At 39.2% G+C, this 19,778-nt stretch overlaps 1 protein-coding gene across 1 annotated transcript; it reads right to left on the bottom strand.

Moving 5' to 3' along the window:
• Nucleotides 1–16,234: 16,234 nt before the first annotated feature.
• On the bottom strand, nt 16,235–19,412 carry LOC145061184 (G-type lectin S-receptor-like serine/threonine-protein kinase At4g27290). Its single transcript, XM_079008585.1, has 7 exons — nt 18,130–19,412; nt 17,882–18,016; nt 17,641–17,780; nt 17,348–17,558; nt 17,018–17,255; nt 16,761–16,911; nt 16,235–16,681 (listed from the first exon to the last, which is right to left on the bottom strand). Exons 1-7 carry the CDS (start codon nt 19,406–19,408, stop codon nt 16,376–16,378), a joined length of 2,460 nt encoding a protein of 819 aa, XP_078864711.1. The 5' UTR covers nt 19,409–19,412; the 3' UTR covers nt 16,235–16,375.
• Nucleotides 19,413–19,778: the final 366 nt, after the last annotated feature.

Below are 19,778 nucleotides of genomic sequence, written 5' to 3'. Positions count from 1 at the left end.
TATGGGATACTCTGATAATAAATGAACTGAAAACTTTTTTGTAATAACTTAATGAATATGGGTTGTTTTTGAAAAGTTTAAATCAGTTGTAAATTTTCATGGTGTTACAGCTAAGGAGTATCTATCGCTCAAGCAAACGACAAAATCGGTGATGAAGATCACCAAGATTTGTAACAACCCAAAAATACAACCCAAAATTTTCATTTTTAATTGCATAAAATCAGTATTCCAAAAACAACATCAATATAACCCCAATGAAATAAGTGTATGGAACATCATCTCGAATCAAAGTAAAACACGAAAGGCAGAACTACGTGGTGTGTGCTTTGCAATCATCATGAGCCCTTCCCTTTGGAACTAGAAGTACCTAAAATATAAACTAAAAACCGTAAGTAAAAAAATTAGTGAGTTCCCTAAACTACGCCATACCATACACAATAAATCACATACTGGGCCCCCACCCTCCATCAGGCCTCGCTCCGTATCAAGTCCCAGTTCGCTTCGGGCCCGCTCAGCATCGAGCCCTGCTCGGTATACAAATCTGTTATTCTTAGGCCCTTCCTGACGTCGGGCCCCCCACCATACATATAGACAAATATCAGATAATCATACTAACACATACAATGATCATAAACAAATAGCATACAATATATTCATCGGGCCTCGCCCTACATCGAGCCCTGCTCGGTATACATAACAGCACATATCATATGTAAGGGTCACGTAGACACCCAACTGTAACAACTTAAATTTTCAAAACAATTTTTCATTTTTGAATCATATTTTCAATCATCAAAAACAATATCAAACAACTGTATCCAACGTCATCATAACAAACAAATCCCAGAATCTCAAAACATAATCTCTATGAGTGTGTACGGATCATGCTGGTGCCTTCCCACAATCCTCGCTAGTACCTGAAACACATAACACAACAACTCTAAGCATAAATGCTTAGTGACTTACCCAATATACCACATACAACACATATGTCTTTCCAGGCCATAACTCTATGGGACCTTCCAGTCTAAGTGTCTCAGGCGACTTCCGTCCCGAATCCCGGTAGACCTTCCGGTCCTACCCATATCGACCTTCCGGTCCGTAACCTCCTGGCCTTCCGGTCCATGTCATCTTGACCTTCCGGTCCCTACCATACACAACATACATAGCACATACATATCACATAACCACATATAGCACATACATCTCATAGCATACAAGACCTTCCGGTCACACATAGGTACCCTTCCAGGTACAGTATAGTGAGAAGACTCACCTCAATCAAGTCGGATAAGCTCTCGTGCTCAATGTCCCAACCTAGCCTCCTCCTATCATTCAAATAATATCCCTGGTCAATACTCTATCATAGTCTCATCTCTAAAGATTAGGTAGAAGGCCATTCTACCCCTCCCTGAACTCTCTTGAAATAGTCTTGACCAGAACCCTAAGGTCAACGAAAGTCAACGATCAAACTTTGACTCAACTCGTCGAGTGCACATGGGCGACTCGGCGAGTCCATGCGGGTCCTCTGAATCCTTCTAGCCTCTTATGGCACGTCGAGTCATCCCTTTACTCGACGGGTTCCTCCTGTCATGAATCGCGGGGAAACCCCGACTCGACTCATTGAGTACACTTATGAACTCGGCAAGTTGCTTCCATGTTCATAATCAAACGACCTTCTAAGGTCAGATCTGTTTCTCTAATCTATAGATCTGACCTTCCCCAGCATGAAATCATGTAAAGGTCGAATCTTGGTATACATGCAACACACCCAAAGCTTCTATTGGTGAAATAACCTCTAAAATGGCCTCCTAGGCTCATAACTCATAAGGTATGGCATAAAGCAGAGAGATAAGGACTCTCTAGACCTCTTAAGGTCCAAATCTATGAACCATTTCGCCTGGGGACCTCACATACTCCAAATTCAACTAAAAGAGGCATAAAGAAAACCCTAGATTCCACTAGAATCATTATAAACACGAGAATGGCACAGATTGTTACCTCCAACAGCTTCCTCTAATCAAATAGAAGCTGATCCAAGCTCCTCACCCCGCTTAGCTTGTTCTACCTCCTTCCTTCTTGCTAAAATACACAAGAAATGGTGGATTAGCCTTGCTCTTGCACCACAACGATCTCTCTGCTCTCTAGGGTTTCTTAGGGGTGAAGTGGCCGCAAATGGAGGCCATTAAGGCCTTTAAATAGGGCACAGACCCCGAGAATTAGGGTTTTAATCCACAGCGCGGACTCGTCGAGTCCACCCTTTCCGACGCGTCGAGTCCGTTCATTAATCCAGTCAGCAACGCGATCCTACTCGACGAGTCTATGGCTCAACTCGTCGAGTCCCTCTCTTTTACTCAAAAATAAATGATCAAGCATAATACCTGGAAATCCGGATGGTACAATTCTTCCCCACTAGAATCAGACTTCGCCCTCGAAGTCTTGCTCCGCAAACAACTCTGGATGCTGCTCCCGCATCTCCAACTCCGGCTCCCAAGTCAGCTCGGACCCTCTCTGATATTGCAAGTGGACCTAAACCAGGGACACCTCCTTGTTCCTCAGAAGCTTTATTTTTCGATCCCGGATCGCGATTGGCCTCTCAGCATAATTCAGGCTCGCATCCACCTGAATATCCTCCAGAGGCACCACCGCCGACTCATCGACTATACACTTCCTTAACTGAGACACGTGGAAGGTATCATGAATCTGGCTAAACTCCACAGGTAGTTATCCATGGAGAGCATGCTCAGTGTGGATCGACTCTCTGTTGAGCTGCGAGATCTATGAGATATCTACAACATGGTTGTTTTGGTTTTGTGGTTTATGTATTGGATACCAGAGAGGAGAAGAAGAGAACGATTGATGATGTGCCGGTTGTTCAGGAGTATGTATATGTGTTCCCGAAGGACTTGCTCGCGGTGCCTCCAAAGAGGCAAGTGGATTTCCAAATAGATCTAGTTCCAGGTGTGGCTCTGATAGCCAAAACTCCATATTGGTTAGCACCACCGGAGATGTAGGAGTTGTCTACACAGTTGTTGGAGCTATTAGACAGGGGGTTCATTAAACCGAGTAGTTTGTCCCGTGGAGCGCCGATTTTCTTCATGAAGAAGAAAGATGGCTCCCATAGGATGTTTATTGATTATTGAGAGCTGGACAAGTTGACGGTGAAGAAACATTATCCGCTTCCAAGGATTGATGATTTGTTCAACCAGTTGCAAGGTGAGTCTTGGTTCTCTAAGATTGACTTGCGTTCAGGGTATCACCATTTGAGGGTTCATGATCAGGATGTTCAGAAGACGGCCTTCAAGACACGATATGGTCATTACGAGTTTGTGGTGATGCCTTTTGGGCTCACCAATGCACCAACATCGTTCATGGATCTCATGAACCGGGTTTGTAGTTCGACCCTGGATCGCTCAGTCATCGTGTTTATTGATGATATATTGGTGTATTCTAAGACTAAGGAACAACATGAGGATCATCCATGAGAGGTTCTGGACACTCTGATGAGGGAAAGGTTGTTTGCTAAATTCTCTAAGTGAGAGTTATGGCTATGTGAGGTGTAGTTTTTAGGGCACCTTGTCAACCTGAAGGGTATATTGGCCGATATGCGAAAGATCGAGGTCGTGATGCAGTGGGAGATTTTGAGGTCTCCTTCTGAGATTCGAAGTTTCCTTGATTTAGCGGGGTATTACCGGAGGTTTATCAAGAATTTCTCCAGGATTGCAGTTCTGTTGACTAGGTTGACGAAGAAGTCTGCTACTTTCTATTGGGGGCCTGAGCAGTAGGTGGCGTTTGAGACTTTGAGGAAAAAGTTATGCGAGGATCCAATCTTGACCTTGTCAGAGGGTGCAAATGATTACGTAGTGTACTGTGATGCATAAATTTTGGGATTGGGGGCAGTTAAGATGCAGAGCATTCGCGTGATAACTTATGCTTCGAGGCAGTTGAAGCCTCATGATGTGAATTATCCCACTCATGATTTGGAGCTGGGGGCAGTGGTTGTTGCCCTCAAGATTTGGCAACGTTACTTGTATGGGTTTCGTTGAATTATTTACATGGACCACAAGAGCTTGAGATATTTGATGGATCAGCCAAATATGAACATAAAGCAGCACAAGCTTGAAGTTGTGAAGGATTATGATTGTGAGATCCTTTATCACCCAAAAAAAGGCAACGTGGTGGCTGATTATCTTAGCCGCAAGACGCCTGGTGCACCGATCAAGGATGTTTGTTTGAGGATGACTGTGATTACCCCACACTTGGAGTATATTCGAGAGGCTCATGTAGAGGCAGTGAAAGAGGAGCACCGTAAGAGTGAGCGCATAGTGAGCCAGGTTTCATCTTTTGATTATAATAGACGGTGATTATTGACCCTTCATTGGAGATTTTGGGTCCTATATTTTAGGGGTACTCGACAGATCTTGATGGAGGAGTCGCATAAGTCGAGCTTTTCTATTCATCAGGGGTAGATTCGATTTGGGTCATCGTGGATCGATTAAATAAGAATTCGCATTCCATCCCTATTTAGGAGAGCATTTCTGCAGAGAAGTTAGCAGATGTCTATATCCGGGAGGTCATAGCACGACATGGGGTTCCCGTCTTGGTGGTTTCCAATCGGGTTGTTCAATTCACTTCCATGTTATGGAAGAGGTTTCATGAAGAGTTGGGTACTCGGTTGCACTTCAACACATCTTTTCATCCGCAAACCGATGGTCAGAGCGATAGGACTATACAGACATTGGAGGATATACTTCGGGCATGTGTGCTAGATATTAGTGTTAGCTGGGATATGTATCTTCCCTTGGCTGAGTTTTCTTACAACAACAGTTACCACACCAGTATTGATCGACCTCCTTTTAAGATGATTTATGGTAGAAAATGTCGGACCTCAATTTGTTGGGGTGAGGTTAGTCAACGAGTTATGGGTAACATAGAGGTGGTGCTCCGGACTACTGAGTTGATCCAGTAGGTATGCGGGAGATTGCAGACCGCACATAGTCGACATAAGAGTTACGCGGATAGACACTGATCAGATTTGGAATTTCAAATTAGGGATATGGTACTCTTGAAGGTTTCACATTGGAAAGGTGTCATCCGATTCAAGAAGCGGGGAAAGCTCATCCCAAGATATATCGGCCCTTTCAAGGTTATTGCCCAGGTAGGCAGGGTTGCTTATCATTTTGGAGCCACCCGAGGAGCCCAGTCAAATTTATAGCACTTTTGACGTCTATCAGTTGTGCAAGTGTTTGGTTGATGATTTCGCAGTGGTTCCTTTGGAGGATATTCAGGTGGATGAGCGCCTGAATTACATAGAAAGATCGGTTGCGATCCTAGACAAGAAGACGAAGACTTTGCGAAACAAGGTTGTGGGTCTAGTGAAGGTGCAATGGGAACACCGAAACGGTTGAAAATGGGTATGGGAGCCTGGAGAGGAGATGATAGAGCACTATATAGAGTTGTTTGTGTGTACGGACTTCGAGGACGAATTCTGACTCAAGTTGGGGAGAATTGTAACGCCCAGTTTCTAAGTAAATTCCTGTAAATTCTAAGTGTTTAATTATTTTACATTGTGGCCTATTAAGCGAGGCGTAATTAAGGTAAGCGAGGTGTACCTTCTCGAAACTTGAACATGGGGTTTCCCCCTAGTATGTTGGGCGTACCTAGAGTACTTACGGTGTACTCGAGTAAGGGGAAAAGCCTAATTTTTGGGTTTTAGACCCTATAAATCCTCATTAACTCCTATGAGGTTGACCTTATCCTCAACCTCCATCCTCTAAGCAACTTTCCTCGAAACCCTATCCAACATTGGGGTGATTCTTGAGCATTTGAGTGATTTGGTGTGTTTATGATGCATTTTGAAAAAGAAGGAGCTTATTGAAGGTCTATTGTTTGGCTTGAAGCTTGTGGATCCAGAATCTATTCATCTGCATCATCTTCCAGAAGGTATAAAGTCTCAATCTTGGTGATTCTTTCCTTAGATCTAGGCTAGTTAGAGTTTTTGGCTTGTTTTGGTCCCATGGGTTGATTTATGTGGGCAAGAGCTACTCAGAAGGTTGGTTTATCATTTCTTGATGCTTTTGAGGTCACTTGTTAATAAAAATAGCATCTTGATGGCTTTAACTCAACTATGCAAGAGTTGATGTTTATAATGTGGAGTTAGAAGGTTAGAAACTAATTTTCGACCTCTTTTAGCCATGCAAAGTCATCAAGTTGATGACTTTATCATTTAAGACGTTTCCCATGAGAAATATCTGTGATTTGGATGTTTGGACTTAAGGCATTAAGTGCTTAATGTGATTTTTGGCCATCAGGGGAGTCCATTGAGCATACATATGTGTACGCTTAGCGTAACACGTTCATCCTTGTTTCACTTCGTTGTTGAAGCTTGTACGTCGGGTTTAAGAGGTTGGTATGCCTAGCTTACTCACCTAAAGATCTTTGGGTCATTATTTAGGCCTTGGGTACTTATGGGTTTGGGCCATAGTTGGGCCTTACGTTTTTATGGGATTCGATCATGGTTAAATGGGTCAATTGAGATAAGGGTAAAATGTTCTTTTAGCCTTAGCATGTTAGACGATAATCTGGGCCATTTTCTATAGGCTATTACCTTGATTATTTATTGGGGGTAGTTTGAATGTGTTCAATTGAGGAGCCATTGTAGCAGTAGCCTGTATGTGTGACTCTTCCTCATTTGATTGAGGTGGGTCTTCTCACAATGTTTTGGCAGGTCGAAGGAACCGATACTCACCCATTGATTATTGTTATTAGAATGATAAATGTATGTGTGACTATTGCATGTATTGTATGTGTTTGTATGTATACTGAGCGGGGCCCGATTCCAGGCGAGGCAAAATGAGTGTGTTGGGTGGGGCCAATCGCATGTTATGGATAAATCTGTACTGGGCAGGGCCCAATGTCGAGCAAGGCCCGATGGATGTCGCGTGAGGCCCATTGTATGTATGGTATGAGGTATTTTGGGGAAACTCACTAAGCTTTCTGCTTATAGTTTAAGTATATGTTTTAGGTACTTCAAATTCGATGGGGAAGGGCCCGACTTGATCCTAGTGCATCCACCCATGTTCCACATTTTTTATGATTTTGGAAATTATACTCTGATAATTATTTTCACATTGACACACTTATGGATGGTTTTATGAATACTTGATGGTTTTCGGTTGATCTAAAAATAGAATTTTTACTTACGATTTTTGAGATGTTATAAAAATGTCAAAATATCAATAGCTTAGGGGCTGAAATTGTAAATGGGTTAGTGAATTTCAATGGACGTGGATTGTTTAGTGTACGGTGGGAATTATTTTATGAGTAATTTACAAAAATAGACAAATTTCTTAATGACTTAGAAAAATATTAGTGTTTTTCCAAAAGATAAACACATAAATCATATGCCATTAGCGACACATGCGATTTGGCCTAATCCAACCGTATTTTTTCCATGTGATCTACGATTTGGCCATATAAAAGCTTGATTTTTTATATATTATTTTTTAAATCAAAGAAGGGATTTTCCTCTAGTTGCACCGGCTTTTTTATAGTATTTTATTTATTTTTTATGTATCTAATAAAATTTAGTAAGTTTGACTATAATTTTGTACATTTTGACCGCAAATTCTGTTAGAAATTTGGGTGTAGAAAGGCTTGGAAATTCTGAGAATTGTGATTATCACTTTCAAATCGAAGTATTTGGTGGTACTCCCAAATCTTTAATTGGATAAGACTCAGAGAGACAAGAACCGAGAATGTTTGATGATATTTTCGTCTGTACAGAAAATGAGACCAAAACCAACTTTAATATCTATGTCTGAAAACTGTCATATGATAGTTTTTAACTGTCATAAAACCATAAAAACTGTCATAAAACAGATATATGGATAAGGGTCAAACCAATGGTCCATTATCTGAAAAATCAATTTTCTGATGCATTTTTAATATAGTAAAACGGATATATGGATAAGCTCGATCCCAGCCAGGGGCTCTGCCCCTTGGACCCCGCCAGGGGCTGCTGCCCCTTGGACCCCGCTCCCAGGGGCGCTGCCCCTTGGACCCCGCTCCCAGGGGCGCTGCCCCCGGACCCCCGTTCGTTCAGGGGCTTCGCCCCTAAATGACAGTGTACTTTGAAACTTGATCAAACTTAAACAAGTGTGTACTCCACACCTTCCTTACTTGTTTAATATTTATCAAGATCATTTTTGGTCAACACAAAGTAATCTCATTACACTTAAATAACATTGATGATCAAAATCACCAACAAATTCTGGCATCTTTGACTCTGATTTCATATATTTTCACTATTCTATATATAAAATGTACATAAAAATTAAAATATCAACATTATTTTTTATTGTATATATTCCTGTTATATTTTTTACTAGAAATAGTATGAGGTCTACTAAATACTTCGTTGTAGTTGTAATTATAGGGAAGTTGAAAATAGTTGATTATCAAATAAGATACATGGGGGAATTTCAAGAATGTTGAATTTTGGTATGAGATTTTCGAAAAATATTAATTTCAATGAATTTTTATATCTGGTGAAAAGTAAGCTTGATTTGGTAGATAATTCTAATATTAGTTATATTTTTCAGACCAACATCCTAAAATACAATATTTTGTAGAGATAGTTGATGATGTTGGTACATATCTTAATAATGTAGGTGTATGCAATTATACAGTGAACTAGATGAAACTGAAAACCAAAAAGAAGTTATGTTTCTTAATGATGGTAATCTAGTTGGTTACGAGGATCCGGTAGAAGTCTATTTAGATATATCTGATATAGAAAGTAATTCTGATAGAGAAAATCGGATGATGAACCTAGAAATACGTTTTTAGATACTCTATTGTATAGTATGCCCCCTTTATTGTAATGTATAGGCCTTGTTCAAGTTAAACCTCCATAATAGAGCAATACCATAGTCAAAATATCAAATTTCTACAAATATTATCAAGGAAAGAATCTCTTGAAGTGGTTGTTGGAGATAAATACCTTGAGGGAGGTTTTTAGTAATAGACAACCAACCAAATGAAGATTCGAGGTTGTTTGTTATAAGAAAAATATTCTTGGTTGATTAGGGATACTACAATGAAATCCTGTGATGGACTTTAAATCACAAAAATTGTTGATGAACAAACATGTTATTCAACAGAGTTACGTCTAAAGCATCAACAAACAAACAAAATAGTTTCGAGCCACTTGATTGTTGAAGTTATGGATGGAAATTAGAGCAAAGCCTATTGGGGAAATGGCATCCTCACGTATATGAATTCAAAGTATGAAATTACACATACCAATAGGCTTGCGGGTAGAACCACAAGTGCTTACATTGTTAATGGGTAGCAACGAGGATTCATTTACCAAACCCCCCCACATATTTCTATAACTGGTAAAACATAATCCTTATGTATTCATACAAATGATGTTGATCAGTTTGAGTTCCTATATATCTCACTTGGTTTCTTGGTAAGGATTATTACTTTTTAGATGTGGATACATGATCAGTAATTTAAATACATTTTCAACGTTTTGTAGGTACGTTTTTCCCTCAAGTGTTGTAGGAGGATGCTACAAGCAGATGTTTCCCACCTAAAGGACAACTTCAAGGGTACCACATTACTTTAAGTTGCGATAGACAGGCATAACCACATATTAATTACCAATTATATATATTTTCTGATAACATTGTCATATGATTATATCAAAGACAAATTACAAAGGTTCTCAGAGAAAAGCATAAAGACTATAAGGAATAAAGCGGATACAAATACTAGCTAGACAGAAACCCTAATGGGCTAAAGACAAAAAGGGCCCATAAACAAGTGGGCTAATAATATAGACTCACATCCCCCCTCAAACTCACAATGCCGCAGCAATAAGCATTGAGAGTTTGTCACATAAGAACCGAAACCGAGAAGCCGATAAAGCCTCCGTAAAATTATCCGCAAGCTGCAAAGTTGATGAAACAAATGGAAGCGAAATGGTCCCAAGCTGCAGATGATGACGAGTAAAATGACAATCAATCTCAATGTGCTTCGTCCGCTCATGAAAAACATAATTCTTCGCAATTTGTATCACACTTTTATTATCACAATTCAAGGGAGTAGGTGAAGAAATGTAAACTCCCATATCCGCAAGCAGCCATTGTAACCAGATAATCTCGCATGTAGTTACAGCCATAGCACGATATTCAGCCTCCATGGAAGATCTAGAGACAACATCCTGTTTGTTGCTCTTCCATGAAATAAGAGACTCTCCAAGAAATACACAAAATCCAGTGGTAGACTTACGATCATGACGATCACCATCCCAATCAGCATCAGTATAGGCACGTAACTCAAGAGAAGATGTCGAGGAAAACAAGAGAGTCTGAAACTGAGTGCCACGAAGATATCTCAGAATACGAAGAACAGCTCCCCAATGAATAGAAGTAGGTGCAGTAACAAACTGACTGACAATATGAACAACATGAGCAATATCTGGACGAGTGACTGTGAGATAAACCAAACTTCCCACCACAGTACGATAAAGATTTGGATCAGACAAAGGAACACCATCAGTAGGAGAGTATCGAGCATTGGTTTCAAGAGGGGTATCAACAGTCCGATTGTCAGAAAGTCCCGCCCGTGTAAACAAGTCAGATATATATTTAGTCTGGGAAAGAAGGTACCCTTTCTTAGACTGAGCGACCTTAATACCCAAGAAATAACGCAGCAAGCCCAAATCCTTCATAGCAAATCGACGAGCTAGATCATGCTTCAAAGACTCAATACCACCATGGTCATCACCTGTAATAATCATGTCATCCACATATAAGGACATAAGAATCCATCATGCACTCGAGCATCTAACAAACAGAGAAGAATCGTGATTACTCTGAACAAATACAAGAGAGGTAATCACTGTGGAGAATTTCTCAAACCAAGCACGAGGGGCTTGCTTGAGCCCATACAAAGCTTTGCGAAGCCGAAAAACCTCGCCTGGTCGATGCTTAATTCCTAGAGGAGGGGTCATATAAACCTCTTCATGAAGGTCACCATTCACAAAGGCATTCTTGACATCCATTTGAAAGATCTTCCACTGTCGAACGGATGCAACTGCAATCATAGTACGAACTGTCGTCATCTTTGCAACTGGGGCGAATGTCTCCTCGTAGTCAAAACCATACTATTGGGAATACCCTTTTGCTACAAGTCTAGCCTTATATCGTTCAACCGATCCATCAGCTTTTGTTTTTATCTTGTACACCCAACAACAACCTATCGTATGTTTCCCAGGAGGTAGAGAAACCAAATCATATGTATGAGTCTGATGAAGAGCAGTGAGTTCTTCAGCCATAACATTCTGCCAAAGAGGATCTAAAACAACTTCTCTATATGATTCAGGTTCAGACAGATGATGGATGCTTGCTATAAATGAAGCAAACGGTCCTAAATATGTAGAGTAAGAAAAATTTGGTAGCTTGGTGGACTTGACATGAAGAGAACATCTCCTGAGGGGTGGTGGTGGAGGAGGATCCTCAACTTCAATAATCGGAGGATCTGGCTCAGGAACAGGTGGAGTCGAGGCACCCTCTGAAGAAGTGGGTGTGTCATGTGCCGAGGGATCATGTGGCATAGATGAGTCTTGAGCTTCTATATCTTCATTAAAAGGATCAATATGCAGAAGATCAGACTTTGTTACATTGTGGGTTGTAGCAGGAATCGAGTAGAAAGGAATATGTTCCAAAAAAGTAACGTGCAGAGAAACATATAACTTCTGACTCACAGGATCATAGCAACGGTATCCTTTCTGACCAATCCCATACCTCAAAAATACACAAATAGCAAATTTCGGCCCTAGCTTGTTCCTTTCAACATGAGGACGAAGAACAAAACAAGTACATCCCAAAAACTCATAAGGAAGAGTAATCTGGTGGATGACCATATAACTTCTCAAAAGGAGATATTCTTGAATTCAATGAAGTAGGGATACGATTAATCACATACACAACAGTTAGGACTGCTTCTCCCCAAAAGGCATTAGGGACCTGCGCAGACATGAGCAAAGAGTCGGCAGTCTCAACAATATAACGATGTTTTCGTTCTGCCACACCATTTTGTTGAGGTGTGTCAGTACACGAAGACTGGTGTATGGTGCCAGTAGAAGCAAGTAACTGAGTGAAATCATTAGAGGTATATTCTCCCCCTAAGTCACACCTGAAGCACTTAATCACAACCGAATGTTGAGTTTTAACAAGAGCTCTAAAATTGGTGTAAATACCAAAGAAAGCAGATCTGCGTTTCATAAGATAAACCCATGTATATCGAGTATAATAATCTATAAAAGATACATAATAGGTTGACCCACCTTTTGTGGATACTGGTGTAGGACCCCACACATCAGAATGAATAACATCAAAAGGAGTAGTAGAACAAGACATACTTTTATTGAAGGGTAAAGCATAAAATTTTGGTAGTTTGCAACCACTACAATCAGAAATATAACAAGAGTTTAAATGACCCAAAACACCACTAGATGCTAAGAAATTCAACCGTGATATAGACACATGTCCCAAACGAGAATGTCAAAGATAAAACTCAGACGACAAAGGACTCAAACGAAAAGAAGATACATCAATGCTGGAAGCAGCAACATCAGATACTTTGAGGACCTCCAAGACATATAGTTCCCCCACCCTACGACCGATCCCAATTACCTTCTGGGTGTGTTGATCCTGTATAACACATACATAATCAGAAAAGAACACCCAGTTACCAGACATGCATAACTGACTGACTGAGGCAAGGTTTAAAGTAAGTTTGGGAATGTAATAAACATCATGAAGAGTTATATGAGAAACGGAGACATACCCAACACCCTCAACAAGCATAGATGTATCACTAGCAGACTTAACAGAAATGGATGACACTTGCGACAAAGAAGTAAATGATGACAAATGAGGAGTCATATGATGGGCTGCACCAGAATCTAAAATCCACAAAGATGAGGGAATACCTGAAGTGTCAGATGAAGAAGGACCAGAGTGAGACATAGATGCAGACATGGCAGTGGGATTAGAAGCCGAATATTGTCTAAAGCTCTCAAACACCTTGGGATCCAATGCAGATGGTGGCATATGTCCAACAGATTCTGTGTCAACTGGTGGAACAGCAGCAGCAGCAAAGTTTGGTGGACGAGGGGTCCATGGAGGAGTACCAGAGGAACGAGACTGATGCTTCTGTTGACCAAACCTATTTTGTTGCCCAGACTGAGATTGACCAGATTTACCCTTGTTGACTAACAATGGACATTGAGCTTTCCAATGATTCTTCTGTTTGCAGAATGCACACTCATCATAAGCGACTCATGAAGGTTGTCGAGATTGACTGGAGGAGACAGCAAGCACAACATGAGCGGGAGTAGGAGTAGAGGTTGCTTTAAACCCTTTATCTGCATGGGACTTGATACGAGTCTCTTCTGCAATTAACTCATGGACAACTGAATCAACTGAAGGAAGAGGGGAGCGATGAAGAATTGTTCCATGAAGACCTTCAAAATCAGAACGCAAGGCCATCAAGAACTGAACCAAGCGTTGTTCTTCCCTCCTAACAATGTAAGGCTCAAAATCTTTTAACTCTTTAGATTCAGTAAGAGCCAATTGATCCCAGAGATCAGACATAACAACATAGAAATCTTGAATGCTCTGGTCATTCTGTTGAAGGGCACGAATATCATATTCCAATTGGTATTGTTTAGCAAAATTGGACAGAGTATACAGTCTCTCCAAGTGATTCCAAACTTCCTTTGTTGTATCATACTTAGCCAACTGCATACTGATGGACCGAGTAACAAAGTTATTGATCCAAGTAATTACCTTGGAGTTATCAGTCTCCCAAGCATCAAGCAACATATCAAAATTCTCAGTTTGAGGCACTGAGGGTTTGGCTTTAGTCCCAGTGACATAGCCCCACATATTCTTCCCACGAAGGAAGTTCTTCATAACGTAACTCCAATACGTATAATTCTTTCCATCCAAACGAGTACTGATTGACTGAAGGGAATCATCCTTTCCAGTCATGTTGATAGTGAATGAATAACCACAATGACAATATAATAATTTGAGAATGAAAGGAGTAACAAACCAGCGGAAGCAATCGAAGCAATTATGAACTAACAACAGCAACAAACCAACAGTAGCAACGAACAGGCAGTAGCAACGAACCGACAACAACAACGAATCAACAGCAGCAACAAATCAACAGTAGCAACGAATCAACATATCAAAAAAGACGAATACCAGTGATAATGAACGAAAACGGCATGCTACAAAGACTTCTAACAACGTATCAAACCTCAGCTCTGATACCATGATGACATTGTCATATGATTACATCAAAGAGAAATTACAAGGGTTCTCAGAGAAAAGTATAAAGACTACAATGAATAAAGCGGATATAAATACTAGCTAGACAGAAACCTTAATGGGCTAAAGACGAAAAGGGCCCATAAACAAGCGGGCTAATAATATAGACTAACATTTTCAATATACAAAAGTGAGAGTATGGATTCTTGGTCATGGTTCCGTCAAAAATTACATGGTTGCAAAGGGATTTTGAAGGTTTTTATATTAATAATTTAATATATGACAGGGCTCCATTGATAACGACATCATTTTTCCTCACGCCCGTCACGGAATACATTCTCACCATTTCTATTCCAATATAGTATATAAATATGGAAGGAGCGAAGCAGTTAATTCATTGTTTTAGAAGCCTTGCAAAGCCGTATACAATTTTATAATTTAATGTTGTTATGCGAATAAAAAAAACAATAACATAAAAACTAGCTCTTTGGGAATACCTACAAATAATAAATCCTAAAAAATGACCAAGTGCGCGTTTTCAAGGCAATCGGTACAATCTTATTATGTCTAAGAGTGTATATATAGTCCATAAATTCATTGTCATGATATACAAGGAGGATGACAATGTTAATTAATATTGATCGACTTTTTTCAATGTAGGAATGTAGTATTGGAAATTTCGAAATCACAATTTTGCATATGTTAATCTCTGATATTAATCACTATGCTTTCAGATATTTGATATTAACTTTGTGAAATGTTATCTTTTGTAGCTTCATTACCAACAACACTCACCTAATGGGTCGATGACGAGGTAAAAAAAATGAAAAAAAAATGCTAGTATTAGTTAGACGGTCCATTTGACCTCAAACCACAGACTCGAGGTTAAGGACTTCAAAAGGAATATCATACTAGACTTTTAAAAAAATGCATTTACATGTAGATAGTGGAAACTATTTGGCATACCTTGTGGTCATTTTATTAAGAGTGTTAATGATAAACAATTATGAAGAATGTGTGTTGTATGCTATAGAAACCTTTCTATACCGAGACATTGAGGAATAGCTATGAGGAGCTTGTGAAACCTTTACCAACCCCATCTGATTGGGAGATCTCCGATGGTCCGATGATTGTAAGGCCAATAATAAGAATAGACAAATATCAACCCGACACCTCGACACAGGATGTCCATAAACACAATACAGACCGTATTCTATCATAAGGCGAGCGCCCAATAAGAAAATAGTGTTATACATGGGGTCACATAAGACATATGATAAACAATTGTTCGGGATGTCGTCCCGGGAACGGAGCACGGGACACGAGAAATACTAGGGACAATGAATAACATTTCATTTAAACAACCCTTTTATTTAAACAACCCTTATATTTAATGTCCAGTATAATTGATTTTATTTTAGTGTTTCTTAAGTACTACAAATTATGCTCTAAAGTAGGCTTCATGTAAAAAAAAACTGCCAAAAAAACACAGACTGCTATTTTAACACTACTGTAAGTTATTCGTTTTAACTCCCAGTCACATGTTTTTTTTTTTTTTTTTTTATAAAATATGTTGTTTGTAAGTAGTTCTTTTCATTGATATATAACACTTCGGATATTGGGAATGCATATTTATTCAGCTCCAATGTAGTGCGCTTCATGTTAAAAATAAGTAGCAAAAAGAACATAAAGTATCATTTTAGCACTACTTCAAACTATTCGTTTTAACTCGGATTAACAATTTCTATTTTTCTAAAATACGTTGTTTGTAACTAGTTCTTTTGGTTGACATATCGCACTTGCAAATCGGATATCGGGAATGCATACTTATTAAGATCAAAAGTAGGCTTCATGTTATTTTTTTTTCTTCCAAAAAATGCATAATTAAACTATCATTTTGACACTAAACCATTGTGGTAGATAAGTTTTGAAACAGAGATAATAGAGAGCCGTACATTTGAAGGTACTAACGAAAAGAAAAAGAACAAGACTTGAAGTTGAAGCTATGTATGCTCTTTCTATCGGGCAACTACCTCTGTAACAGTTAAATCGTTGGTTGAACTCGTTGGGTAACTGCTTGAAGAAATATCAGCACCATGTAAGATCCTTTCTATGAAAAAACCTGGCTGCTTAGATTTCTGCATTATACCCTCGTTGCCCAACATTAAAACAACAGATGACATGTTTGGCCTGTCATTTGGGCTTTGTTGAACACATAACAACCCAACTATAATTGATCGTATAACTTCCGATGAATTGCTTGATCGGCTTAACGATGTATCAACGAGTTCCAGTGACCTGCCTTCGTTATGCATTCTCCATGCCTGAATAAAATTAATGTAAAAATAGTTGGAGGATATATTTTTATAAATTAAAGGAGTAGTTTGTGGCCAATAAACTTACATGTCCAAGGAGGTTATTGTCATGTTCAGAATGAATGAATCCCCTGTTTCTCTTCCCACTCACTATCTCTAGCACTAAAACCCCAAAGCTAAATACATCGGATTTGAATGAGAAAACACCATCTAATGCATACTCCGGGGACATATAACCACTGCACACAATAAAATAAATGAACTCAAGAGAAGTAGAATATATATATATATATATATATATATATATATATATATACACACACACAGTTGGATTATCTCACTTACTATGTGCCAACAACTCTTTGTGTGTTTGCTTGAGACTCGTTTCCTCCAAAGCTTCTAGCCATCCCAAAGTCTGATATCTTAGGGTTCATGTCTTTGTCAAGTAAAATATTGCTAGCTTTAAGATCTCTATGGATGATTCGTAATCGTGAATCTTGATGCAGATAAAGAAGTCCTCGAGCAATTCCTTTGATAATGTTAAAACGGGTTGTCCAATCAAGTTGGGTGCTTCGTGTCTTATCTGTCCAACATGAAGATGTAGTCATAATCAATTCCGGAGAATGCTTAGTTCCTAAATGTTAAATTAATGGCAATTATATATATGATTATGACCAAATAAACACAAGTCTAAGCTTCTGTTTGGCATGTACTCGTAGATCAACAACTTTTCATCTCCCTGTATGCTACATCCGAGGAGTTTAACAAGATTTCGGTGCTGAAGTTTTGAAATGCAAATGACTTCATTCTTAAACTCATCGAGTCCTTGGCGTGAAGTCGTAGATAGACGCTTAACTGCAATCTCTAGTCCTTCTTCTAACAGACCCTAGAGATCATTATTGGCCATGTGAAAAACAATATAAATAGTGAAGATGAATTCCTTATACAACTTCATGTATTATTATTACCTTATAAACTGATCCAAATCCACCTTCTCCAATTTTATTATTTGGTGAAAAACTAGCAGTAGCTCTAGCTAATGTAGAAAAGCTAAATAATGGTAGCTCCATTGTATCTCTCTGGCTTTGACCAACATCCAAGAATTCCCCTGTGCATTGAAAATACAAGAATATCCTTCAGGATTTCAAATTACTCTTCTTTCTATTAGGTTACAACCAGTTTACAATTAAATTCTTGAATTTTTCTTACCTTCTCTCAGTTGTTGATCATGCCTTTTTCTACATGTGTAATGGAACCATGTCAAGCTCGAGCCTATCAGAAGAACCCCAAGAAAAACTACCGGTAATACGATCTTGAGGTTTGCTCTCTCCTGCTTCTCGTGTACTGATTGAGAGTGGCAATAATAATCATGAAATAAGTAATTTAATTTTAAATGTTGAGATAAAACATGAATTTGATAACATATTCAAATTATGTTTTTGTACAGATATGAATACCTAATTCTGAGGAAGCCATTCTTACAAAAATATCCTGCCCGTTATTGCTCTGAGAGAAGACTCTTATGTCCATAAGATCATTGAACCAAAGCAAGCAGCCGCTTCCTTCACCTCTGATGTCTGTATCTGAATAGGCCATACAACTACAATTCTTGATGCATTTTTCTTTACATTCATTCCTGCTCATGGTCATGTTATACCATGAAGTCCGTGAATCCGGCAATTTCACATGAGAATACTTGATAAACCCATCTGTTCTGCAATCCAATGGTGTTCGTCTTACACAACCACCCGACCAATCTGCTATCTCCCATCCCTTCTGGTTTCTGGGCACGAACCTTGTCTCATCTAAACAACCACATCTTTGTGAGTTCAAAACGCTGCAGGTTCCATAAGCATAACAGATGTTGTATCCATCACAGAAATCTCTTTGTAACTGAAAGAAAAGCTGCCATTTCTTACCATCAGCCACCCAGACCCAACGTTCTAGCTGGCCAGAAGTACTCAATACGAGTCTTGAGACTACAGAACTATTGCGAAGAAGATAACTGTAAACCACTTCGGTTCCATTAATAACCATGTCTGCGTTAATGATGTTCCGGTTGACCCCAGAACCCCCACTAAACCATATACCATTCCATGGTCCAATCCGGAACCTGATAGATGTAGCTTGTTTAAGTAGGATCTGAGGAAAGCCGTTTGTGTCAGTGCTCCATGTGAAGTCACCTGGAGCTGGATCTTGATTACTCTTCCATGAAGATAGATGCCATTCCTTACCCGTCAAGAAACTTCTCCCTAACTTCATGCCAGGTAGAAGTGTATCAGTTGGATAATCAAAACTTTGCCAGAGAATCTTCTCCTCGATTATTTCTTTCAGAATTAGATTTCCGTTGTCATCAAGCTGTGCAAATGCGTTGACTGATGACGTTGTATTGGATGACCATACCACAACATTAGTGTCGTTGATGAGGACAAGATTTCCTGGAGAGATGATCTTCAGTATGCCAGATGATGCACCAGGGAGTGGGAAGTCTCTGTTGGCGACCCAAACCACTGTTTGAACGGATTTCTTGTACCAAATACCAATGTATTTGTTCTCAGAGGTTCCTGGCCTGAAAAACCCGAGTTCAAAAATTCCGGTCGGTGAGACCAAAGTGTCTGCTTCAGTCAAGAACCTTGAATCTGAAATCAAGTGAATTTCAGTTGTGTAGATTTTTTGTATGTGGAGTGAAACAATTAAATGAACAAGTATAGTTGCTTTCCCCATTAAAATTCTCATGTTCAAGGTTCTCATTCTTCTCTCTCTTATGTTTCATTTCATTGCTAATTCTATATTTGTGACTTTTAAATCAGGTCTTTGGTGGATGAAAGTCTGATTCATCAGTTGAATAAACAATATAAACCAACAAGATTTTATTGGTTCAACAGTTTGACGGATTCTTACACAAATGTTTTCGACAGCAATTGGTACTATTGGTTGAAAGACAATCACTATTAAGTTTTCGCAACTACGATCCATTGCCATGTCATTTACTATTTCTTTATTTATTTATTTTTTCTTTTTTAGCTTTAAAACCAATATGTTAAACAATAGATATCTTTATAAAATTATGAAAGGATTATAATTATTAATTCTCTAGGCGTATAAT

The sequence above is a fragment of the Lactuca serriola genome, chromosome 7 (genome assembly GCF_051521515.1).
Source record: "Lactuca serriola cultivar US96UC23 chromosome 7, Lser_US96UC23_V15, whole genome shotgun sequence".
Taxonomy (NCBI): domain Eukaryota; kingdom Viridiplantae; phylum Streptophyta; class Magnoliopsida; order Asterales; family Asteraceae; genus Lactuca; species Lactuca serriola.
The sequence above is the reverse complement of the archived record's forward strand: the minus strand, read 5'-3'. Positions and strand labels throughout refer to the sequence as shown.

Excerpts from the sequence above, each read along its gene's own strand:
- LOC145061184 (XM_079008585.1), bottom strand. The coding sequence starts at position 19,408 with ATGAGAATTTTAATGGGGAAAGCAACTATACTTGTTCATTTAATTGTT. Across the intron at positions 17,781-17,881 it reads TGATCAACAACTGAGAGAAG|GGGAATTCTTGGATGTTGGT; the intron begins GTAAGAAAAATT and ends TTCAATGCACAG. Across the intron at positions 16,682-16,760 it reads ACAATAACCTCCTTGGACAT|GCATGGAGAATGCATAACGA; the intron begins GTAAGTTTATTG and ends AATTTTATTCAG.